Source organism: Bubalus bubalis, chromosome 10, assembly GCF_019923935.1.
Source record: "Bubalus bubalis isolate 160015118507 breed Murrah chromosome 10, NDDB_SH_1, whole genome shotgun sequence".
NCBI lineage: Eukaryota > Metazoa > Chordata > Mammalia > Artiodactyla > Bovidae > Bubalus > Bubalus bubalis.
The window spans coordinates 28,078,998-28,096,194 of NC_059166.1; the positions used below are offsets into that span (position 1 = coordinate 28,078,998).

At 44.3% G+C, this 17,197-nt stretch overlaps 1 protein-coding gene across 6 annotated transcripts in view; it reads right to left on the minus strand.

Moving 5' to 3' along the window:
• ARFGEF3 (ARFGEF family member 3) overlaps positions 1 to 14,216 on the minus strand; it is a 173,401-nt gene extending 159,185 nt beyond the window's left edge. For all 6 annotated transcript variants that reach the window (XM_044924178.2, XM_006074676.4, XM_044924176.2 and 3 more), the window contains exons 1-2: positions 14,004 to 14,216; positions 7,088 to 7,139 (exon numbers count right to left, since the gene is read on the minus strand). In XM_044924178.2, the coding sequence (XP_044780113.1) occupies positions 7,088 to 7,139; positions 14,004 to 14,088 (137 nt within the window). In that variant the 5' untranslated portion in view covers positions 14,089 to 14,216. The remainder of the gene's footprint in view (positions 1 to 7,087; positions 7,140 to 14,003) is intronic.
• Positions 14,217 to 17,197: the final 2,981 nt, after the last annotated feature.

A 17,197-nucleotide genomic window follows, 5' to 3' on the forward strand; every position in this document is an offset into this window, starting at 1 on the left:
ACACAGACCATTAATCAGGTCATGATATTAATAACTACTACAAACCCTCAACCTCAATCAAATGAGACATTAGACTAGCCAGGGCTTTGATTGAGAAGAGAGTAAGGGGTTTAAGACTATACTAGCTGAGGTCAATGGACAGGGTGTTGGATTTCTGGTCTACTCTTTGGGACCCATCCTTTCAGCCAATGAGATATTTGAGATTCTACTGCTAAAGTACAGATTCTTCCAAATGCTATGACACAGATTCTTCCAAATGCTATGTTTTCCAAGAACCTCGGAGATGAGGACACAGGTTCACTGAGATGCACAATGCAGGGTCTGGAGAGGCATTTTCATCCTCTGAACATTTAGAGGGCACTGAACTAGGAGGTTAAAAAGATGAAAAATTTATGTATATGAACTCCTTGAAAAAAGGGTCTCAAACAGATCCCCTAAACAATTCCCAGCCTGACTGGTAAATGCCATGACAAATTCATGACAGAAAACAGTGAAGGCGCAAAGGAAAGAAGGATCCCTTCCACTAACCACAGGTCAGTCTTCAAGGATAAGTAGTAACAGGAAATAAGGAATATCGCATAAGACACACAGCGAACAATTGTGATGAAAAAAGCAGCTCAGAAAACACGTCCCTAGTGTTTCAGTGTCCCATGTAAAGGGGAGCATTGGATTGCTAACCACAGACCTCGAGACCTGCTGTCTTGGTCCTGGCAGGCAAAAGGAAGAGGACTCTAACAAGTATGCTCTATTTCAGTGTACGAGATAACTCCCACAGGAGGAGGGTAGAGACGGAAATGCCCTCAGTAAAACTCTAGTTTTATACCCTCTTGCATGTGTACATGACTAAGACCATGTTTAGGGTTCTTACTAAACATGGTCTTGGTCACGGGAAGAGCTTTTTTCTCTGATGGTCAGATGCCAGCAGAGGGACTGAGCATTTCCAGCCAAGACTGAGAAGCAGAAGGACACTATACGAGTCCATTGGAAAGGGAGGGACGTTCCTCAGGAACTTGCCAGCAGGTCAAGAAGGATCTAGAAGAGCCAGTGACTGCAAATAACAATGATACTGAATGGTCCACAGAAATGACATAAGCCCTTTTCCTTTTAACACATAGGGTTAGAAAAAATATAAGTTCTTCAATATTTCAGAGAGAAAAACATCAGACAGATCTAGGTATCATCATAACCAAGCCATCACAAAGACAGTGGGCACGAAAGGGAAAGACCAATGTATCAACTTGCAACAAGTTAAACATTACAGAAGTTGTGGCCCCTCCAGGTGGCTGGTGATAGCCTCACGAAACACAGACACCAGCCCTGAATATTCATAACAAAACCCAGAGCAGCCCCGAAAATTCCATAACTGATCAGGTTACTTTGGTTACATTACTTGATTCCCAAACCACGGCGGGAAAGGCAAGAGGTGTAGGGTGAGAGCAAGTAGAAAAAAGGAAAGAGAAAACATTTAATATTGTTAACTATTAATAGTTCTTGATCAATAGCTTCCAAGTCTCATTTCTTACTTGGCTGAAAAACCAGCAACTAACAATGATGGAGTCAGTAACTGTTGGACATAACTTGACTTGGGCAGAGATATTTTATCAAGTCTGTCAACTTGGAGGGAACATCCTAAGCTGCCTTTTGCCAGTCAAACAAGAAGGCTGAGAAAAAGATAGCCGCAGCCTGAGGAAGGCCTCTTCCTTGAGCTTGGGCACACCACCACTGCCCACTGATTCACAGGTTTTATTCAACCCTGCAAAGACATGTAAGACCTGAGTTTAAGCAGAGAGAAAAGAGGACTTCATGGTGATTAAGAATCCAATTTCCAATGCAGGGGATGCGGGTTGAATCCCTGGTCGGGCAACTAAGCTCACACATGACTACTGAGCCCACTTTCTCTACAGCCCACTCACCACAACTATTCAACCTCAAGCCACAGCAAAAAGCATGGGCAGCCAAAAAAAAAAAAAAAATCTTTAAAAAGGAGTGAGGGTTCAGGCTCCTCCAGGAGGAAGATAAGGATGCTTAAATCTCACCCCCAAGATCAAAAAGCAAGACTATGGGCAGGAAGGCGTAAGGATGTTCAAGTGACTGTCTACTGACAAATTCAGGAAATACTCTACAGGGTGAATTCCCTGGCCCTTCCCCCATCCCTGATACTGAACCTCACTGCGTACTTGATGTGAATCCCCATCATGGTTGCTAAGGCTGCTCACTGTATCAACAATAAGACTGGGCATTTGTTCAGTGAACGAGCCTAGGGCAGAAATAAACAATGCCTCTGACCACTCCATTCCATCTAAAACCTTTTTTCATAGGTTTCTCATAGTGCCCTAGGCATGACCAAATCCAGTCACCAGAGTCACTAAAATCATTCATGTGACTTGTGGACTTCCATTTGCACAAGAAGTCCTCAGAGCAATCAATGGTCAAAGAAAAAAAAATTAAGAAAAAAAAGAAGATATTACAACCTTAGTTCTTTCAACGATTCAATTTTCTTCTGGTTTGAACTACCATTACTAATGTATACAATCGATCAGTATTAGTAATTATCTATCAGAATGCTAACATATTTAACTTGAAGGACAATCAATGGCAAAAGAAAAAATAAGAAAAAAAGCACAGCAAAAGTATTTGATATTTAATCTAGTCCTGATAGCTCGTTTCACAACCTGAAACAACAAAACATTTTTGCAAATAATCATTTCTAGATGATTACATAACAGAAATGGAAACTGAATCTGAATACAAAATCAGAAGAATGCCAAGAAATAGTTTATGAGTCTGGTTTCTTTCTCATATACTAAATATAACTGAAGGAAAAAAAAGTCATTAAAATAGAAGTATAACTGAAGAAAAATAAGAAATCCAAATTCTTATAAGCAGACAATTACAGCACCTAAATTAAAAAGATTTTTTTAGTTTATTGTGCTCAAACAAGTTAAACACAGTACTGGACAGAGTAAGTGCACTGTGGGTTTAAAAATGCCTGGAAGAAGAATCAAAGGATTAAAGGAAAACTGATTTACCATAGAGGGGGAAAGTCCATTATGGTGTTTGTTTCCCTGATATCAAATAGTCAAGCAGATTCATTAATTCAATAGCTCATTTTTGTTTGATTATGGCTTATTCACATAGGCTAAAACAGGCTTTGAAAGGCTCCCAACTATTACAAGTCATAGTCAAACTGAAACCTTCTGATAGGCATAAAATTCCATAATCAATTTATACTTGCTGCCTCATAAGTGTTTTTTTCCCAGCTACATTTGTTTTCAGTCTCCTCTTGGAGAATATAAAACCTCTGAGAGCAATGCTTACATCTGCTGTGTCTCATTCATACAGCTCAGTTCTCTGTACAAGGATGCTTGATAGACTTTGCTGCACATCTGGAATGCAAAAACACACATTCCTCTGTATACAGGATGATATCAACAGCTTCTATCATTCAGACAAACACTCTGAGTTATATTCTAATATTGGTGAAGACAGGTAAACACACACACACATATATATGTATTCATCTATGGTTCCTCATCTGGCATCCTTCCCATCAATTTTGTGACTACCTCTTACAGTCGTATCCTCATTCATCAGAGGGCAGACAGAAGAAGCATGAACTACAATCCCACAGACTCCAGAAAGAAAACAAGAATCACAGAAAGCTAACCAAAATGATCATATGGATCACAGCCTTGTGAAGCTATAAGTCATGCTGTGCAGGGCCACACAAGGCAGACCGGTCACAGTGGAGGGTTCTGACAAAACATGGTCCACTGGAGAAGTGAATGGCTAACCACTCCAGTGGTTATTCTTGCTTCGAGAACCCCATGAACAGTATGAAAAGGCAAAAAAATATGACACGGAAGATGAGTCCCCCAGGTCAGTAAGTGTTCAATATGCTACTTGGGAGAAACAGTTCCAGAAAGAATAAAGAAGCTGGGCCAAAGCTGGAAACACTCAGTTGTGGATGTGCCTGTTGATGAGTTTTTTCTTTCTTTTTGGAAGTCAACCCTGAATATTCATTGGAAGGACTGATGCTGAAACTGAAGCTCCAATACTTTGGCCACTTGATGTGAAGAAGCACCTCACTGGAAAAGACCCTGATGCTGGGAAAGATTGAGGGCAGGAGGAGAAGGGGATGGCAGAGGATGAGATGGTTGGATGGCATCACCGACTCAATGGACATGAATGTGAGCAAATCCTAGGGGATAGTGAAGGACAGGGAAGCCTGGTGTGCTGCCGTCCATGGGGTTGCAAAGTCAGAAATGACGTAGTGACTGAGCAACAACCTGTGGTCATACAAGATGGCCAGCTGGCCCTGGGCTCAATATCACGGACAAGTGTAATATTCAGTGGCTAAGCAGGGGACCAAACACAGCCCATTAATAATGTATTTTCTGCAGCTCTTTTGGTTCCACACCCACCAAGAGGTAGAAAATGCCAGTTGTCTTTTGATGCCCACTGTACCAGGAGCCTCTTTGGTATCATTGTCCCTTTCTTTCTTCTAACACCGAAGGCAAACCTTTTATCACAGATCCACAACCATAGAAAGTTGCACCGTAGCTTCAACAAACCCCTTGCATAGAGAAACAACCTTTACAGCAGTGTCATCAGACATGTTTGCAAATGTTAAATACTATTTTTCACACATTTTAAGTTGACATTTAAATTTCTCAACCATAATTTTAATTCATTGCAAAGGCTGTAATTCTGGCATATTGGAATTAGTACAATTTTAATTAAAACATATCACTCACTTAAAGGTATCCAATAAAATCAAATACCACACCAATTTGCAAATCAACTTGCAAACCCATCAAAAAATACATGAACAAACTCCTCTTTGCAAAAAGGCTGCACTGTTATCTCCTTGAACTTGTATTTCCATTTTACTCCCCACACAAAATTATCTCTCAATCTAATACGTTTAACACTTGATTTTATGAATTTTCCCATTATATTTTCCTGCAACAAAAATGTATATAAAGTGATTCTTAAAAATTTCCTCTGGCTGTAAGGCTTAAAAGTGTTCCATTTTCTTCTTTGAGCTAGCATTACTAATACACACAACTGATCCAAACAACATTAATAATTACTTATAAGAATGTTAATATAGTTAACATGGAAATTAAAAATTTACTGGAAATGTATCTCTAAAGAAATGTACAGGATTTGTCTCTTTCTTCTCAACTAGTTCATATACTGATGAGTGAACACTCTCTACTGTTATAATATGATGAAACTGAATTATTATATTATAATAATAATATAATATAAATTCCATATCTTTTTTCCCCACTTTTAAAGGTGCAAGCACTAAGAAACCTTGTTTATATAAGTAAGAAAGGAATGAAGGAGATTCATCATCAACAAAATCTTTTTTCTTTGTTATAACCAGATTAGGTCCTCTTCCAATCTCACTGAAAGCCAAGAAATGAAAACTAACCTGCAAAAAGATGTGTGCCTTGGTCATTATATTCATCCCCTTTACCAACACAGACATTAATATTTTCATAGTTCTCTGTGGGTGGGAAGAGGGTTTTGCATCCCAGGACAACACACAAAGGTGAGTCGGGATGGGGTGGGAGACAGCTCTGCTGTCCTTTGTCAAGAGGGAGAAGGGTGACCGTAAGAGGTGAGATGGAAAAAGAGACACAGCAAAATCAATTCTGAAGCAAATAATTGTAAGACAGGTTAACTATAGTAACTGGGAACCAGGAAATCATCTCCCTTCAACCATCTATGCCTTTGTATCTCCTGGAGATTTTTTAACATTCCTTTGTGTGCTGGAATAACCCTCCTCTGGGTAAGAATATTGCTGCCAGACATTCTGTCTGTTTAGGAGAAAAGTACACTTCGTTTGATTAACGCATGGATTCCTGTACACATGAATTGACTAACACACGAATGTATCAGCCTGTAGCAGGCACTACAGTAGAAGTAATACATTTTCTAAATAGACAGAAGCATAATTCTTTTTTCAATCTACTTGAAAAGAGAGAAAATAAGTAATAAATCATAAGTGTCCTGACAATATAGAAACTATACTCAAAAAACTTAGTTTTTAATAATTGCAAAGAAAAATCTAAAAACAATCCAAATGTTTAATAAGAAAATTTCCAAATAATTTATGTTGCAACAGCCATATAGTAAAAGAATATGCAATATTTCAAGAACATATATTGACATTAGAAAATGTTCTTCTATAGTGCTGACCAAAAAAACCAAGCATCAAACAAACCTGTAAATAAAGCCTCATATTAATTTGTAAAAATATGTATGTGTGTTGGTGGGAAGTCTATTAAGAGAATCTGTTAAATTGTTTTCAGTGGTTATTCTAAGTTGGTGTAATTATGGGCAACTTTCGTATGCTCTTTCCAAATTTCCACAAAAGGCATGTATTTCTCTCACAATGATGGAGGTAGGGGGAGTGGGGAGAGTTGAGGAACTGGGGGAATAGATTCGCTGTCTCAGGACTACTGCAGGTGGCCACAGAGTTTGTGAGATGGTATCCACCCAAGGGGCCAATGAGAGCTTAAATCCATGCCACGCGGGGCAGGACTGCTTCCCCCCAAAGTGAAAGTCGCTCCATCATGTCTGATTCTTTGTGACCCCATGGACTATACAGTCCACAAAATTCTCCAGGCCAGAATACTGGAGTTAGTAGCCATTCCCTTCTCCAGTGGATCTTCCGAACCCAGGGATCAAACCCAGGCCTCCCGTAAGGCAGGCGGATTCTTTACCAGTTGAGCCACTAGAGAAACCCAAAGTGGGCGCCGTTTCCTAACTCATGGTGGGAGACTAATCCACAGTCTCCACAGCCACAGTCCACGTCCTCACTTAGGTTTTGGTCATTTCTCTCCTTGACCAATTTTATCCTTTCATCCAAGACTTCCACAGCTGGTTCCTTTGGAATACAGATCTCACTGACACTAAGACACTCGTGAAATACCCCAGCTCACAGACGCAGAAAGGTCAACAGTCAGCAACTAAAGTGCTATAAGCCTAAGAGGTTATTCGGGCCGTTCAAGAAAACATGGCAGGCCATTTTTACTTCTACTATATTCTACAACTCCAGTCTCCTTACCTCAGCAAGTGTGGGGGGATCTTGACAATGGTATCCACACCATCGAGGGTTTCTGCAAAAGGAAAATTACAAAGTTAAAAATAAATATGTGAGGACTAGGAATCTAAACTATACATAAATCTCACTATTAGTTTCTCCATCCACCACCCCCCAACAAAATTCCTATAATTATAGTCAATTCTCAACTATCTGCATGCAAATCATCCACACTTAAAAATTCTCTGCCTTTTCTAGCTCACAAGACTTCCTCTCAGAGGTTAAATATTAGGACGCATTTCTCTTAGAGACAGAGTCAATTCCTAACCTGAAACACAATGCCAATGTAATCTATTTACAACTGACTAAAAATGCTATATTCTTGCAATAACAATAGAGAAAGGAGAGCTATTTCCTAGAAAATACTGTTTTAATACCTTTAATAATAACTTATACTTGAGAGACTTTCATGTTCACAAAGCACTTTATGTAACAGCTCATCTCACATTTATGACACAGCAGGTGAAACTTTTCAAAAATCACACAGTATTGAATAAATCTGATTGGAAGGCTGACACCCAAATCTCATTAACCTCACCTGGATGCTCAACACTTTACCATTGCTATGGATATTCACACTCTTGCAGCCTCCAATTATAGTGATAATGAAACATTCACTATTCTCTTTCAAAATAAAAGCTTTTCTATTTCAATAGATTTAACAATCCTGCACCCAAGTCCAATGTGTGTTTGTGGGACTGGGAGGTGGTAGGGGAGATGGTTCCCTCAACAAGCAATTCTCTGACACCAGCTGAGTGTCATACAATTTAACTTAACTCTGACACTATCTACCTGGAAAGAACATAAGACCCCACAGGCTGGGCTCAGTCCTACAAGACTGTAACACCCACTCCCCCTGCAACCTTCCCACCCCGCCACCTCCACACTTTCAGATGCCAATCTCAAGTCCTGGTTGTCACCTGTGCTACTGACTGGCTATAAATTAAAATTTCCAAAAACCCCCTCCTTGGGTTTAATTAACTTGCTAGAATGACAGAACTCACAGGAACTTTTACTTACTAGATTACTGGTATGTTACAGAAGGACATAATTCAGGAATAGCCCAGTGGAAGAGATACACATGGCAAGGTATGGGGAAAGGGCAGAGAGATTTTATGCTTTCTGGGTGTCAACCAGGAAGCTCTCCAAACTCCATCCCTTTAGGTGTTATGGAGGCTTCATTACACAGGTACAACTGATCAGCCACTGATGTTTGATCTTCAGCTCCTTTCCCCTCCGTGGAGGTCAGGGGGAGTGTGACTGCAGAGGATGGTTTTGGCAACCAGCCCCCATCCTTAGATGTGGTCCAAAATTACTTCATTAACATAAAGAATGACATTTTTAGCTCTCTTCCTTTTGGGAAATTCCAAGGATTTTAGAAGCTCTGAGCCAGAAACAGGGACCAAGACCAAATATATATTTCTTATCATAAATCACAATATCACACACTCCAACTTGTCTCCACTTTTTTTGTTCAAACTCTTGCCTCCTCTCTTCACTGTTTTAGAGTCAACAAGCCCTGTCAGTCTAAGTTACCTTTACTGGGGAAGGAGAAACATCTCTTCCCACACGGCTAAGAGATCAGAGGGAACAGTGGGCACCAAATGTATCTCTGAGACTCCGGAGTAAGAACAGAAACCATGATGATAGGATCTGGGACTGCTGTGGTCCATGGGGCATAGCAGCAGGTTTGAGGAAGAGAGCAAAATGGAATGATGGTCGGATGAGTCAGTGGTGCAGGGGCCACAGAAAAGGGAGGAAGTAGAAGGACTGAGGTCAGTTCTTGAGATGAGACAGGATCGTAAAACAAAACCCTGAGATGCAGGTACAGGGAGCAACTCAAAGGCCAGGCAGGTGAGTCTGGCCCAGCAGTCAGCAGGGCACAGCCAATATCCAGGATAACTTGATGCTGCTTCCCAAGAAGAGGGTCTGACAGCGAACAACCAAAAAGCTGCAGTTTTCCTCATCAGAAAGGGAAGTTTATATTTAACTCAAGCTGTGCAACAGTGCCCAACCCTGCAAGTGCTAACCAAGAGTGAGAGGAAAGGGCAAAGAGAAAGTCACAGAGCAGCCATAATGAGCCCTCCCCGTTCCAGAAGAGAAGCGGGTAGGAAGTTGCACTGGAGGAAGAAGTGGGCTGGTGTCAGAGGAAGGGGAAGCCCAGGAATCTAAACATGGGTATCGCATTCTCAGAAACTGAACTGAAGTTGCGGCTCTGAAACTGTTCAACTCCAGGTGGCCTGGGAGTCAGAGAAGAGGGTTCATGGCTAATTCTTGTGAAACACAAACTTTTAGGCTGGGGAGGAGCTGAAGCTTCCCAGGTGGCTCAGTGATAAAGAATCTGCCTGCCAATGCAGAAGCCACAGGATACGTGGGTTCAATCCCCGGGTTGGGAAGATCCTCTGAAGAAGGAAATGGCAACCCACTCCAGTATTCTTGCCTGGGAAGTTCCATGGATGGAGGAGCCTGGCAGGCTACAGTCCATGGGGTCACAAAGAGTTGGACGTGACTAAGCACACACCCAGTATGGGAGCTGAAACTGCAAAGGAGACAGAAAAACTCAAAGAGGCAGGCTCAAAACCGGCAGGGTGAGGGCACAAGGCCAAGGTCAAGTAGATGCCCCGAGTGGCCAAGAGAACCTATAAGAGGGATGTGAGAGTGGTCTGCTACACTGAGGTCTGAGTACCTTATTCTTCAATAGGTGGAAGGACAGAGGAGAAAGACTGGAGTGAGCTGAAGAGTGAGCAGGAAGGGAGGATGTGGACGCAAGCACTACATCCACTTTTTAAGCAGTTTGGCTGTGAAGGTAGCAGACACTGAGGCTGGAAGGAAGAGCGGGTGGAAAGATGAGAGGATGAGGTTACATAGACCAGCCTTCTTCCTTAACTTGGTGTTCCAACTTCTAATTTTCTTTCTCTTCTCCATCTTCTAAATCAATTCAACAGGAGCCCCTGGTGTATGCAAAACACTCAATGTTTCTAAAAGATGCGTAATTCAGTTCTAATGATCTGCCCTTCTATTCCATCCTGCCATTTCCAGCTCCCACACCTCCAGGACTGCCAGTTCTTGAAGAAGAATCTTCTCTCAGGCCCTCCACACAGTGGCTCAGTCCCTTTTTCTTTTCCTTAGTCAGACCATTTCCTCACTGACAAGAAAAGTATATAACCTAGATAGCTCAAAATAGAGAAAAAAATACATACATACTCCTTGCCAGTTAGTATGCAGCCATTAAGAAAACCGATTTTCAGAAACCAATTTTCAGAAAATGCTGAAGTTAAAATAAAAAATAACTAACAATCCACTATATGTGGTAAAAAAACCTTTTGCAGAAGGGAAATACTCCAAAATATGATTAGTGTTTTCTATGGGTGATGAGATTATTTTCTTTATAGTGTTTGACTATTTTTCAACATTCTAAAATGAGCATATATAACTTTTGTAAATAGAAAAAAAAGATTAATATCACTTAAAACCCAAATGAGTCATTAACATGTTGATTTATTTATGTATTGAACATGTGTCTCTCATATTCTAGGTGCAGAAGCCACAAACAAGCCTAAGTGACGGTCCCTATGCTAGGGAAGCTCATGTCTACACTGTGAACGTGTGTTGCTTTGGCTGACCACCATCCACTCACCTGCCTCTCAAGTTGCAAACCCTAATTTTGTTCTGAGGAAGCCATCTTTGGCTGACTCTGGGATTTCAGTGGGCCTTGTAGGCAGCTAGCCTGTTTCACTCCTTAGCTAGAGGACTGGTTCAGGGATACACACTCAACCCATCAACACCAAGGACTGGGCAGGAGTGACTGCAAGAGCTCCACTCCCTTCGGATGATCCCATGATTGGCCAAGTGGGAAGTGACCCCCTTCTCCTGTAATGGCCTAAATGTGGAGATGCGCGCTCTCTCTCCTATGCGAGTTTTAGTGGTAGATGACTCCTCTCCCTTGTTATGATCTAAATGTCTTTCTCCTATAACAGTCCAAGTGGGAGATGACCTCTTTCTTCTGATATGGACTAAGCGTGAAGATGACCCCTCTCTCCCATGGTAGCTTTCATAAGAATGACTCTCTCCTGGGGTGGTCTAAATGTCATGGTGATCCCTCTCGCTTATAATGGCCCAAGTGTAAGATGACTACTTTCTCTTGAGATGCTCTAAGTATGGAAACAACCCCTTTTTCCCATGATGGTCTAAGTGGGGGACGAGCCCTCTTTCCTGAGATGGTCTAAGTGTGCTGATTGATGAACTCAAAGCTTTGGAGACTCATGTTGAGTGTGTTTGTCATCCCAAAAGAGCAGAGTAAGATCCTTGTAACAGTATCTAATCCCTGAACCAAACTTAACCCACAGCTAGCCTTCCAAGGGCTGTTTAGTTCACAGACTGAAAACATTCTACTTTGCATTAAGTCTGCTTGAATTGTTTCTTTTTGTCTCCTGAATCCAATATATTTCTCAATCATCCTGCCCCTAAAAGAGTAGCTGTGGGCATAACCAACTATAATCCCCAAAAGCAGGTGCTCTAGAGGATCCCGAGGGCAGAGCTAAGAGCCCAGAGGAGCACCGATTCACTTGCAGAGCTCAGGGGGGCCTTCGTATGTGAGCTGAGCCTTGGGAGTCTGGATGGAAAGGTAAGCCGTGGCAGAAGGACTAGCATGAGCCCAGGCAGAGGAAAATGCAGCACACAGCATGTACAAGAAAGTACACGGCTTACTGGGGACCGATGAACCCCTGCTGTGAGGGCGCCAGGAAAGAAGGCTGGGGCTAGATTCCAAAGAGCATTCTAAGGAATTCACACTTTACTGTAAAAAGCAGTATGGGGATTGAGAAGTGAAAAGTATTTTATAGTTAAAAAAAAAAAGATGGAACAGTGGAAAACGGACTGGAGTGGGAAAGAGAACAGGAAGCCATACCTTGACGTCTTTGTTTCTGCAGCATTCTCCCTCCAACATACCCTCCTAACAAGCTAATTACAGGGAGGAAGCATTTTATTCATTTTTCTCTCCCCACTGCTCAGTACAGAGGAGGTCTTAATAAATCTTTGCTACACAAGCAAAGAAAAGCAGAAACCTACAGCTTACCCATTCTTCAAGTCCAATTGACTTCAAAAGCCCACCAACTCATACCAGTCCCCTCACCCCCATCCCTGACCTCACATTCACTCTCTCTTCTTTGATCTGTTTTCCTGGTTTACTCCTTCCAACCTGCACAATGAATGCTCCGCAGCACTGCTATTTAACTGTTTCATGCACTCCCATCTCTTGCTGAGAATGGCCCCTGGGAAAAGAATCCCATTTACTCTTTCCATCAGGCTGAACTCCAGGCTCTGCTCACATTATCTAGCTGCCTCAGCTCTGGGCTTTTTCAAGGACCTAAACTAGGTAACATTGCACTTTAACTTAACAAGATGTAGAGTATCAAAATCCAAACATTAAAAATGCTAGATTCCTCTCCTCCCCCATGCTATCTAAATCTGCTTAACTTACAGCAAAATAATAACAAGTACACGTAAGAGCCTGTCTAGAGTGCAGTCAGGACCTGCTAGATTATGTTACCCGGACATCTGTGACCTTTCATTTGAAGCCTTTGAGAATCTATCCCATCACTCGACTGATGACAATGGCAATGCAAAAACAGTACTGTGGCTTTAAGAGCCTTGCTGCTCACTTGTGTAATCTGGTCCATTTTTTTTCCCCCTCTAACAGTAAACAAATGGTCAAGTTCTGATTCTGCCTACAAGATAAACTTCCTAGACAACATTCTAGAAAATGTTGTGATGACAGACAGAGGTTAAAAAAAAAAAAGTGATGGTCTGTGCACACACACTCAAACATATGTGAATTTAGATCTTCTAAATACTAACCGAGATGCGTAGAGCACCAACAGAATTCTCCATTTAGTAGAAAACCTACTAACGGCCCTTCCCAGGCTGTACCACAGCAGAGTGTCATGACAAACACTGATGGCTTTTTGGTTGAGAGAGAAAGGGATTCAATTTTCTGTTTTGACTGGGTGGCAACTGAGGAATCACTTGCAGGCTTGGGGAAGGCTAGGGGCCCAGAGGGCTGCCCTGGTTTCTTCTTGGCCCTTCCTTTTCTCCCTTCTCAAGCATCACTATTACCCCCAAGTACACTCCTGACCCCCCTGAATTCCCATCCAGACAATTTTGATTGCCCCCATTCTTGCCTAATTGAATGTTTTGCTGTTTTCTCCGAGGTTGAGTTCTACAATCCAAATTGTGGACAACAAACACAAATTTGCTACCTGGAACTTATTTCAGTGCTTGCAGAGTTCACAAATCTTAAAATCAAATCTGTCTGAAGGGCGGACAACAATGGAACTGCAGAGGTAACGCCATCCCACCTGTATGTTATTTTTCGTTTACAATAACCACGAAAGCTAATACTTAACAAGCTGGCCTCTATCAGGAAAAAGCAAATAAGCTGTTCTTCCTGGTTACACGCCAAGGTACTTGAGACCGCGGCTGACGGTTCAACTTCCCTCTAGCCCACAGGCGCTTTGGAATCAGGCCGGTGTTTTCCCACCGGCCTGTGATCCGAACTCGGAGATGGGTGACCGTCGTCCGCCGTGCAGGGGACGTGAAGAAAGGGGCCGCCGGGAGGGGAGCACGGCGGTTCCCCATTAAGATTTGGGAGAAGATCAAGAGACCAGAAGGTAGGCGGATGGATGTACACGCCCGAATCCAAATTCGCACATCACCCATCAATTCTCCGAGGCAACTCTCGCAATTGCGCGAAAAAGCATCGGTCACAGCTACTCAGCGAAAGCCCCCCACCAGCACCCCACAGAGGGGCCATCACAGCCCTCCCCGGCGCGGCCCTCCGGGACCGCCGGCAGGTGCCCGGCGCCCCGCTCGGCGCGCTTACCCAGGGCCCAGGTACAGCTCTCTTTGATGGCTTTGTACTTGCTCCCGGACGCCTCCTTCTGCAGCTTCCTTAGGATCTCTTCCATCTTGACCTCTGCCGCGGGCCAGCCGCCGACAGCTAGGGAAGCGCGCGCGAGGCCCGGCGGGAACGCCGCCGCCACCGCAGCCCGGCCCTGGGCGCCTGGGCGGCCGCTGCGCTCGCCCCGCTCCGGCCCGGCGCAGCGGCTGATGAATCACGCCCGCTCCATGCCGCCGCCGCGTCAGGCCCGGAGCCCCGCCCGCCGCTCCGCCCGCAGGGTCAGGTGCGCCCCGCGCGCCGCGATGGAGACGGCGGGCTGGGGAGCGGAGGCCGAGACCCGGGGCGGCCCCGGGGGCACAGAGGCTCACGGAAAGCTGGGGGCGGATGTCCTGGGCTGTCTCGCCGGCCGGGCGTTGGCCGGGCTCGGCCCGAGAGAGCGTCTGGTGGCGGCGGGCAGCGGGCGGGGAGGAGCCTCGTCTTTGCCCCCGCCTCCCCGCCCCATCCCGGGCGGGCGGAGTTGGGGCTGTTCGGCTTCGACTAGAGGAGCCCCCCCACCTCCGGCGCCTGGTGTTGTCGCGCCGCCCGCGGCATCCCGCGGTCCAGGCTCATTAGTTCTGGGCCGCCCACGGTGCCAGGCTCGGGCGCTACCTGTGAACAGACTGATTCTGCCCAACCATGTACTCCACACCATCTCACGTGTGCGTGTGTGTGTGTCATGGTAGGATTAACATTCCCATTATACACAGGAGGAAACCAGGTGTGAACCAGGGCTGTGCGTGTGTGTGTGTGTGTGTGTGTGTGTGTGATGGTAGGATTAACATCCCCGTTATACACCCGTTATACAAGAGGAAATCAGGCCCAGAGAGGTTAAGGTACTTCCCCAAACCAACAAAATTTGGACTCTTGAATCCAAAACCCTTTAAAAAATTTCTCCTCCTTCCCTTTCCAATCCTCTGTTGACCTGAGTTGTTATCCTCTGAAGGAAAAAAAAAAAAAAAAAAAAGGTGGAGTGGCGGTGGACAGAGGACCACGCAGCAGAGAGCTATCCAACTTAGGTGTGTGGTTGGGAGAGGGTGGACAGAGAAAGCTTTGGCAATGAAGAACCTTCAGGCAGAACTTGGGAGCGGACAAGGGTGGCCGGATAGGGGAAGGAAGCCTGAGGCAGGGTCTCAGATCTTAGGAGAGTGCTTCAGTCACTTCACTGATGGAGGCCTTAGGATGGATGTTGGAGGAAAAAGGGAGCGGAAAGCAGGAGTCTTATTTGGAGTCTCTCCTCCCCAGGCCCTTGTGAAAGCTGTGATTGGGAACTCAGAAAGGATTCTGGGCGTTTTTGTTTTTCTTTAGAAACGTAGCTGTAGCGGTACTGAGGAAGTAAAACTGCAGAAAAGTAGACTGGCAGCTGGAAAAGAGTCAGAAGATTCTTCAGTGATCTAGAAATAAATTAAGCCAAGGGTAGATGGAAAGGAATCGAGGAAAATATGGCAAGAGATCTTTGAATTGAAGCAGTAAGATTTACTGACTGATTGGGATGGTAATATATGGGATGATTTCCAGGTTTTATTATTTGGGGAAATGGGAGGGTAATGGTCCCGTCCTGTAAGTTAAAGAAGACAGGAAGAGAAGAGTTTGGAATCCAGGGAGTATATGAGTTCAATTATGAACAAGTTCAGTTTGAAATGGCAATTAGGATATCCATAGGGTGTTGGGGCCTCCCTTGTGTCTCAGCTGATAAAAGAATCCACCTGCAGTGCGGGAGCCTGGGTTCCATCCCTGGGTTGGGAAATTCCCCTGGAGAAGGGAAAGGCTACCCACTCCAGTATTCTGGCCTGGAGAACTCCATGGACTGTATAGTCCATGGAATCACAATGAGTCAGACAGGACTGAGTGACTTTCATTCACTCATCAGTCAGTTCAGTTCAGTTCAGTCGCTCAGTCGTGTCTGACTCTTTGCAACCCCATGAATCGCAGCACGCCAGGCCTCCCTGTCCGTCACCAACTCCTGGAGTTCACCCAGACTCACATCCATCGAGTCAGTGATGCCATCCAGCCATCTCATCCTCTGCTGTCCCCTTCTCCTCCTGCCCCCAATCCCTCCCAGCATCAGAGTCTTTTCCAATGAGTCAACTCTTCACATGAGGTGGCCAAAGTACTGGAGTTTCAGCTTTAGCATCAGTTCTTCCAAAGAAATTCCAGGGCTGATCTCCTTGCAGTCCAAGGGACTCAAGAGTCTTCTCCAACACCACAGTTCAAAAGCATCAATTCTTCGGCACTCAGCTTTCTTCACAGTCCAACTCTCACATCCATACATGACCACTGGAAAAACCATAGCCTTGACTAGACAAACCTTTTTTGGCAAAGTAATGTCTCTGATTTTGAATATGCTCTCTAGGTTGGTCATAACTTTCCTTCCAAGGAGTAAGCGTCTTTTAATTTCATGGCTGCAGTCACCATCTGCAGTGATTTTGGAGCCCCCAAAAATAAAGTCTGACACTGTTTCCACTGTTTCCCCATCTATTTCCCATGAAGTGATGGGACCAGAAGCCATGATCTTTGTTTTCTGAATGTTGAGCTTTAAACCAACTTTTTCACTCTCCACTTTCACTTTCATCAAGAGGCTTTTTAGTTCCTCTTCGCTTTCTGCCATAAGGGTGGTGTCATTCACTCATAGGGTGTTTTATTTATGGGTAGGAACTAAGGGTAGGACTCTGTGATAGAAAAGAGGATTTGAAGCCACTAAATAGGGAGAATTGCTGATGTCTAGAATCGGACACGACTGAGCGACTTCACTTTCACTTTTCACTTTCATGCATTGGAGAAGGAAATGGCCACCCACTCCTGTTCTTGCCTGGAGAATCCCACGGACGGTGGAGCCTGGTGGGCTGCCCTCTATGGGGTCACACAGAGTCGGACACGACTGATGCGACTTAGCAGCAGCAGCAGGATTTGACAAAGGTTACTGGGAGGGAGTAGATAAAATGGAAATAGCACAGTGCCAGAAGGACGCTGGGGACCTCTTACCCTCAGATGATGGACAGAAGAGCATGTGCCCACAGAGGAGACTAAAAAGGAGTAGTTAGAAACCTGTGGTTCGGGAGGGCAGTGAGGAAAGGGAGTGTCATGGGAGGGTGTCCAACAGATGGGATGGAGGTGTTCAGACTGCTCCTTAAGTCCACTTG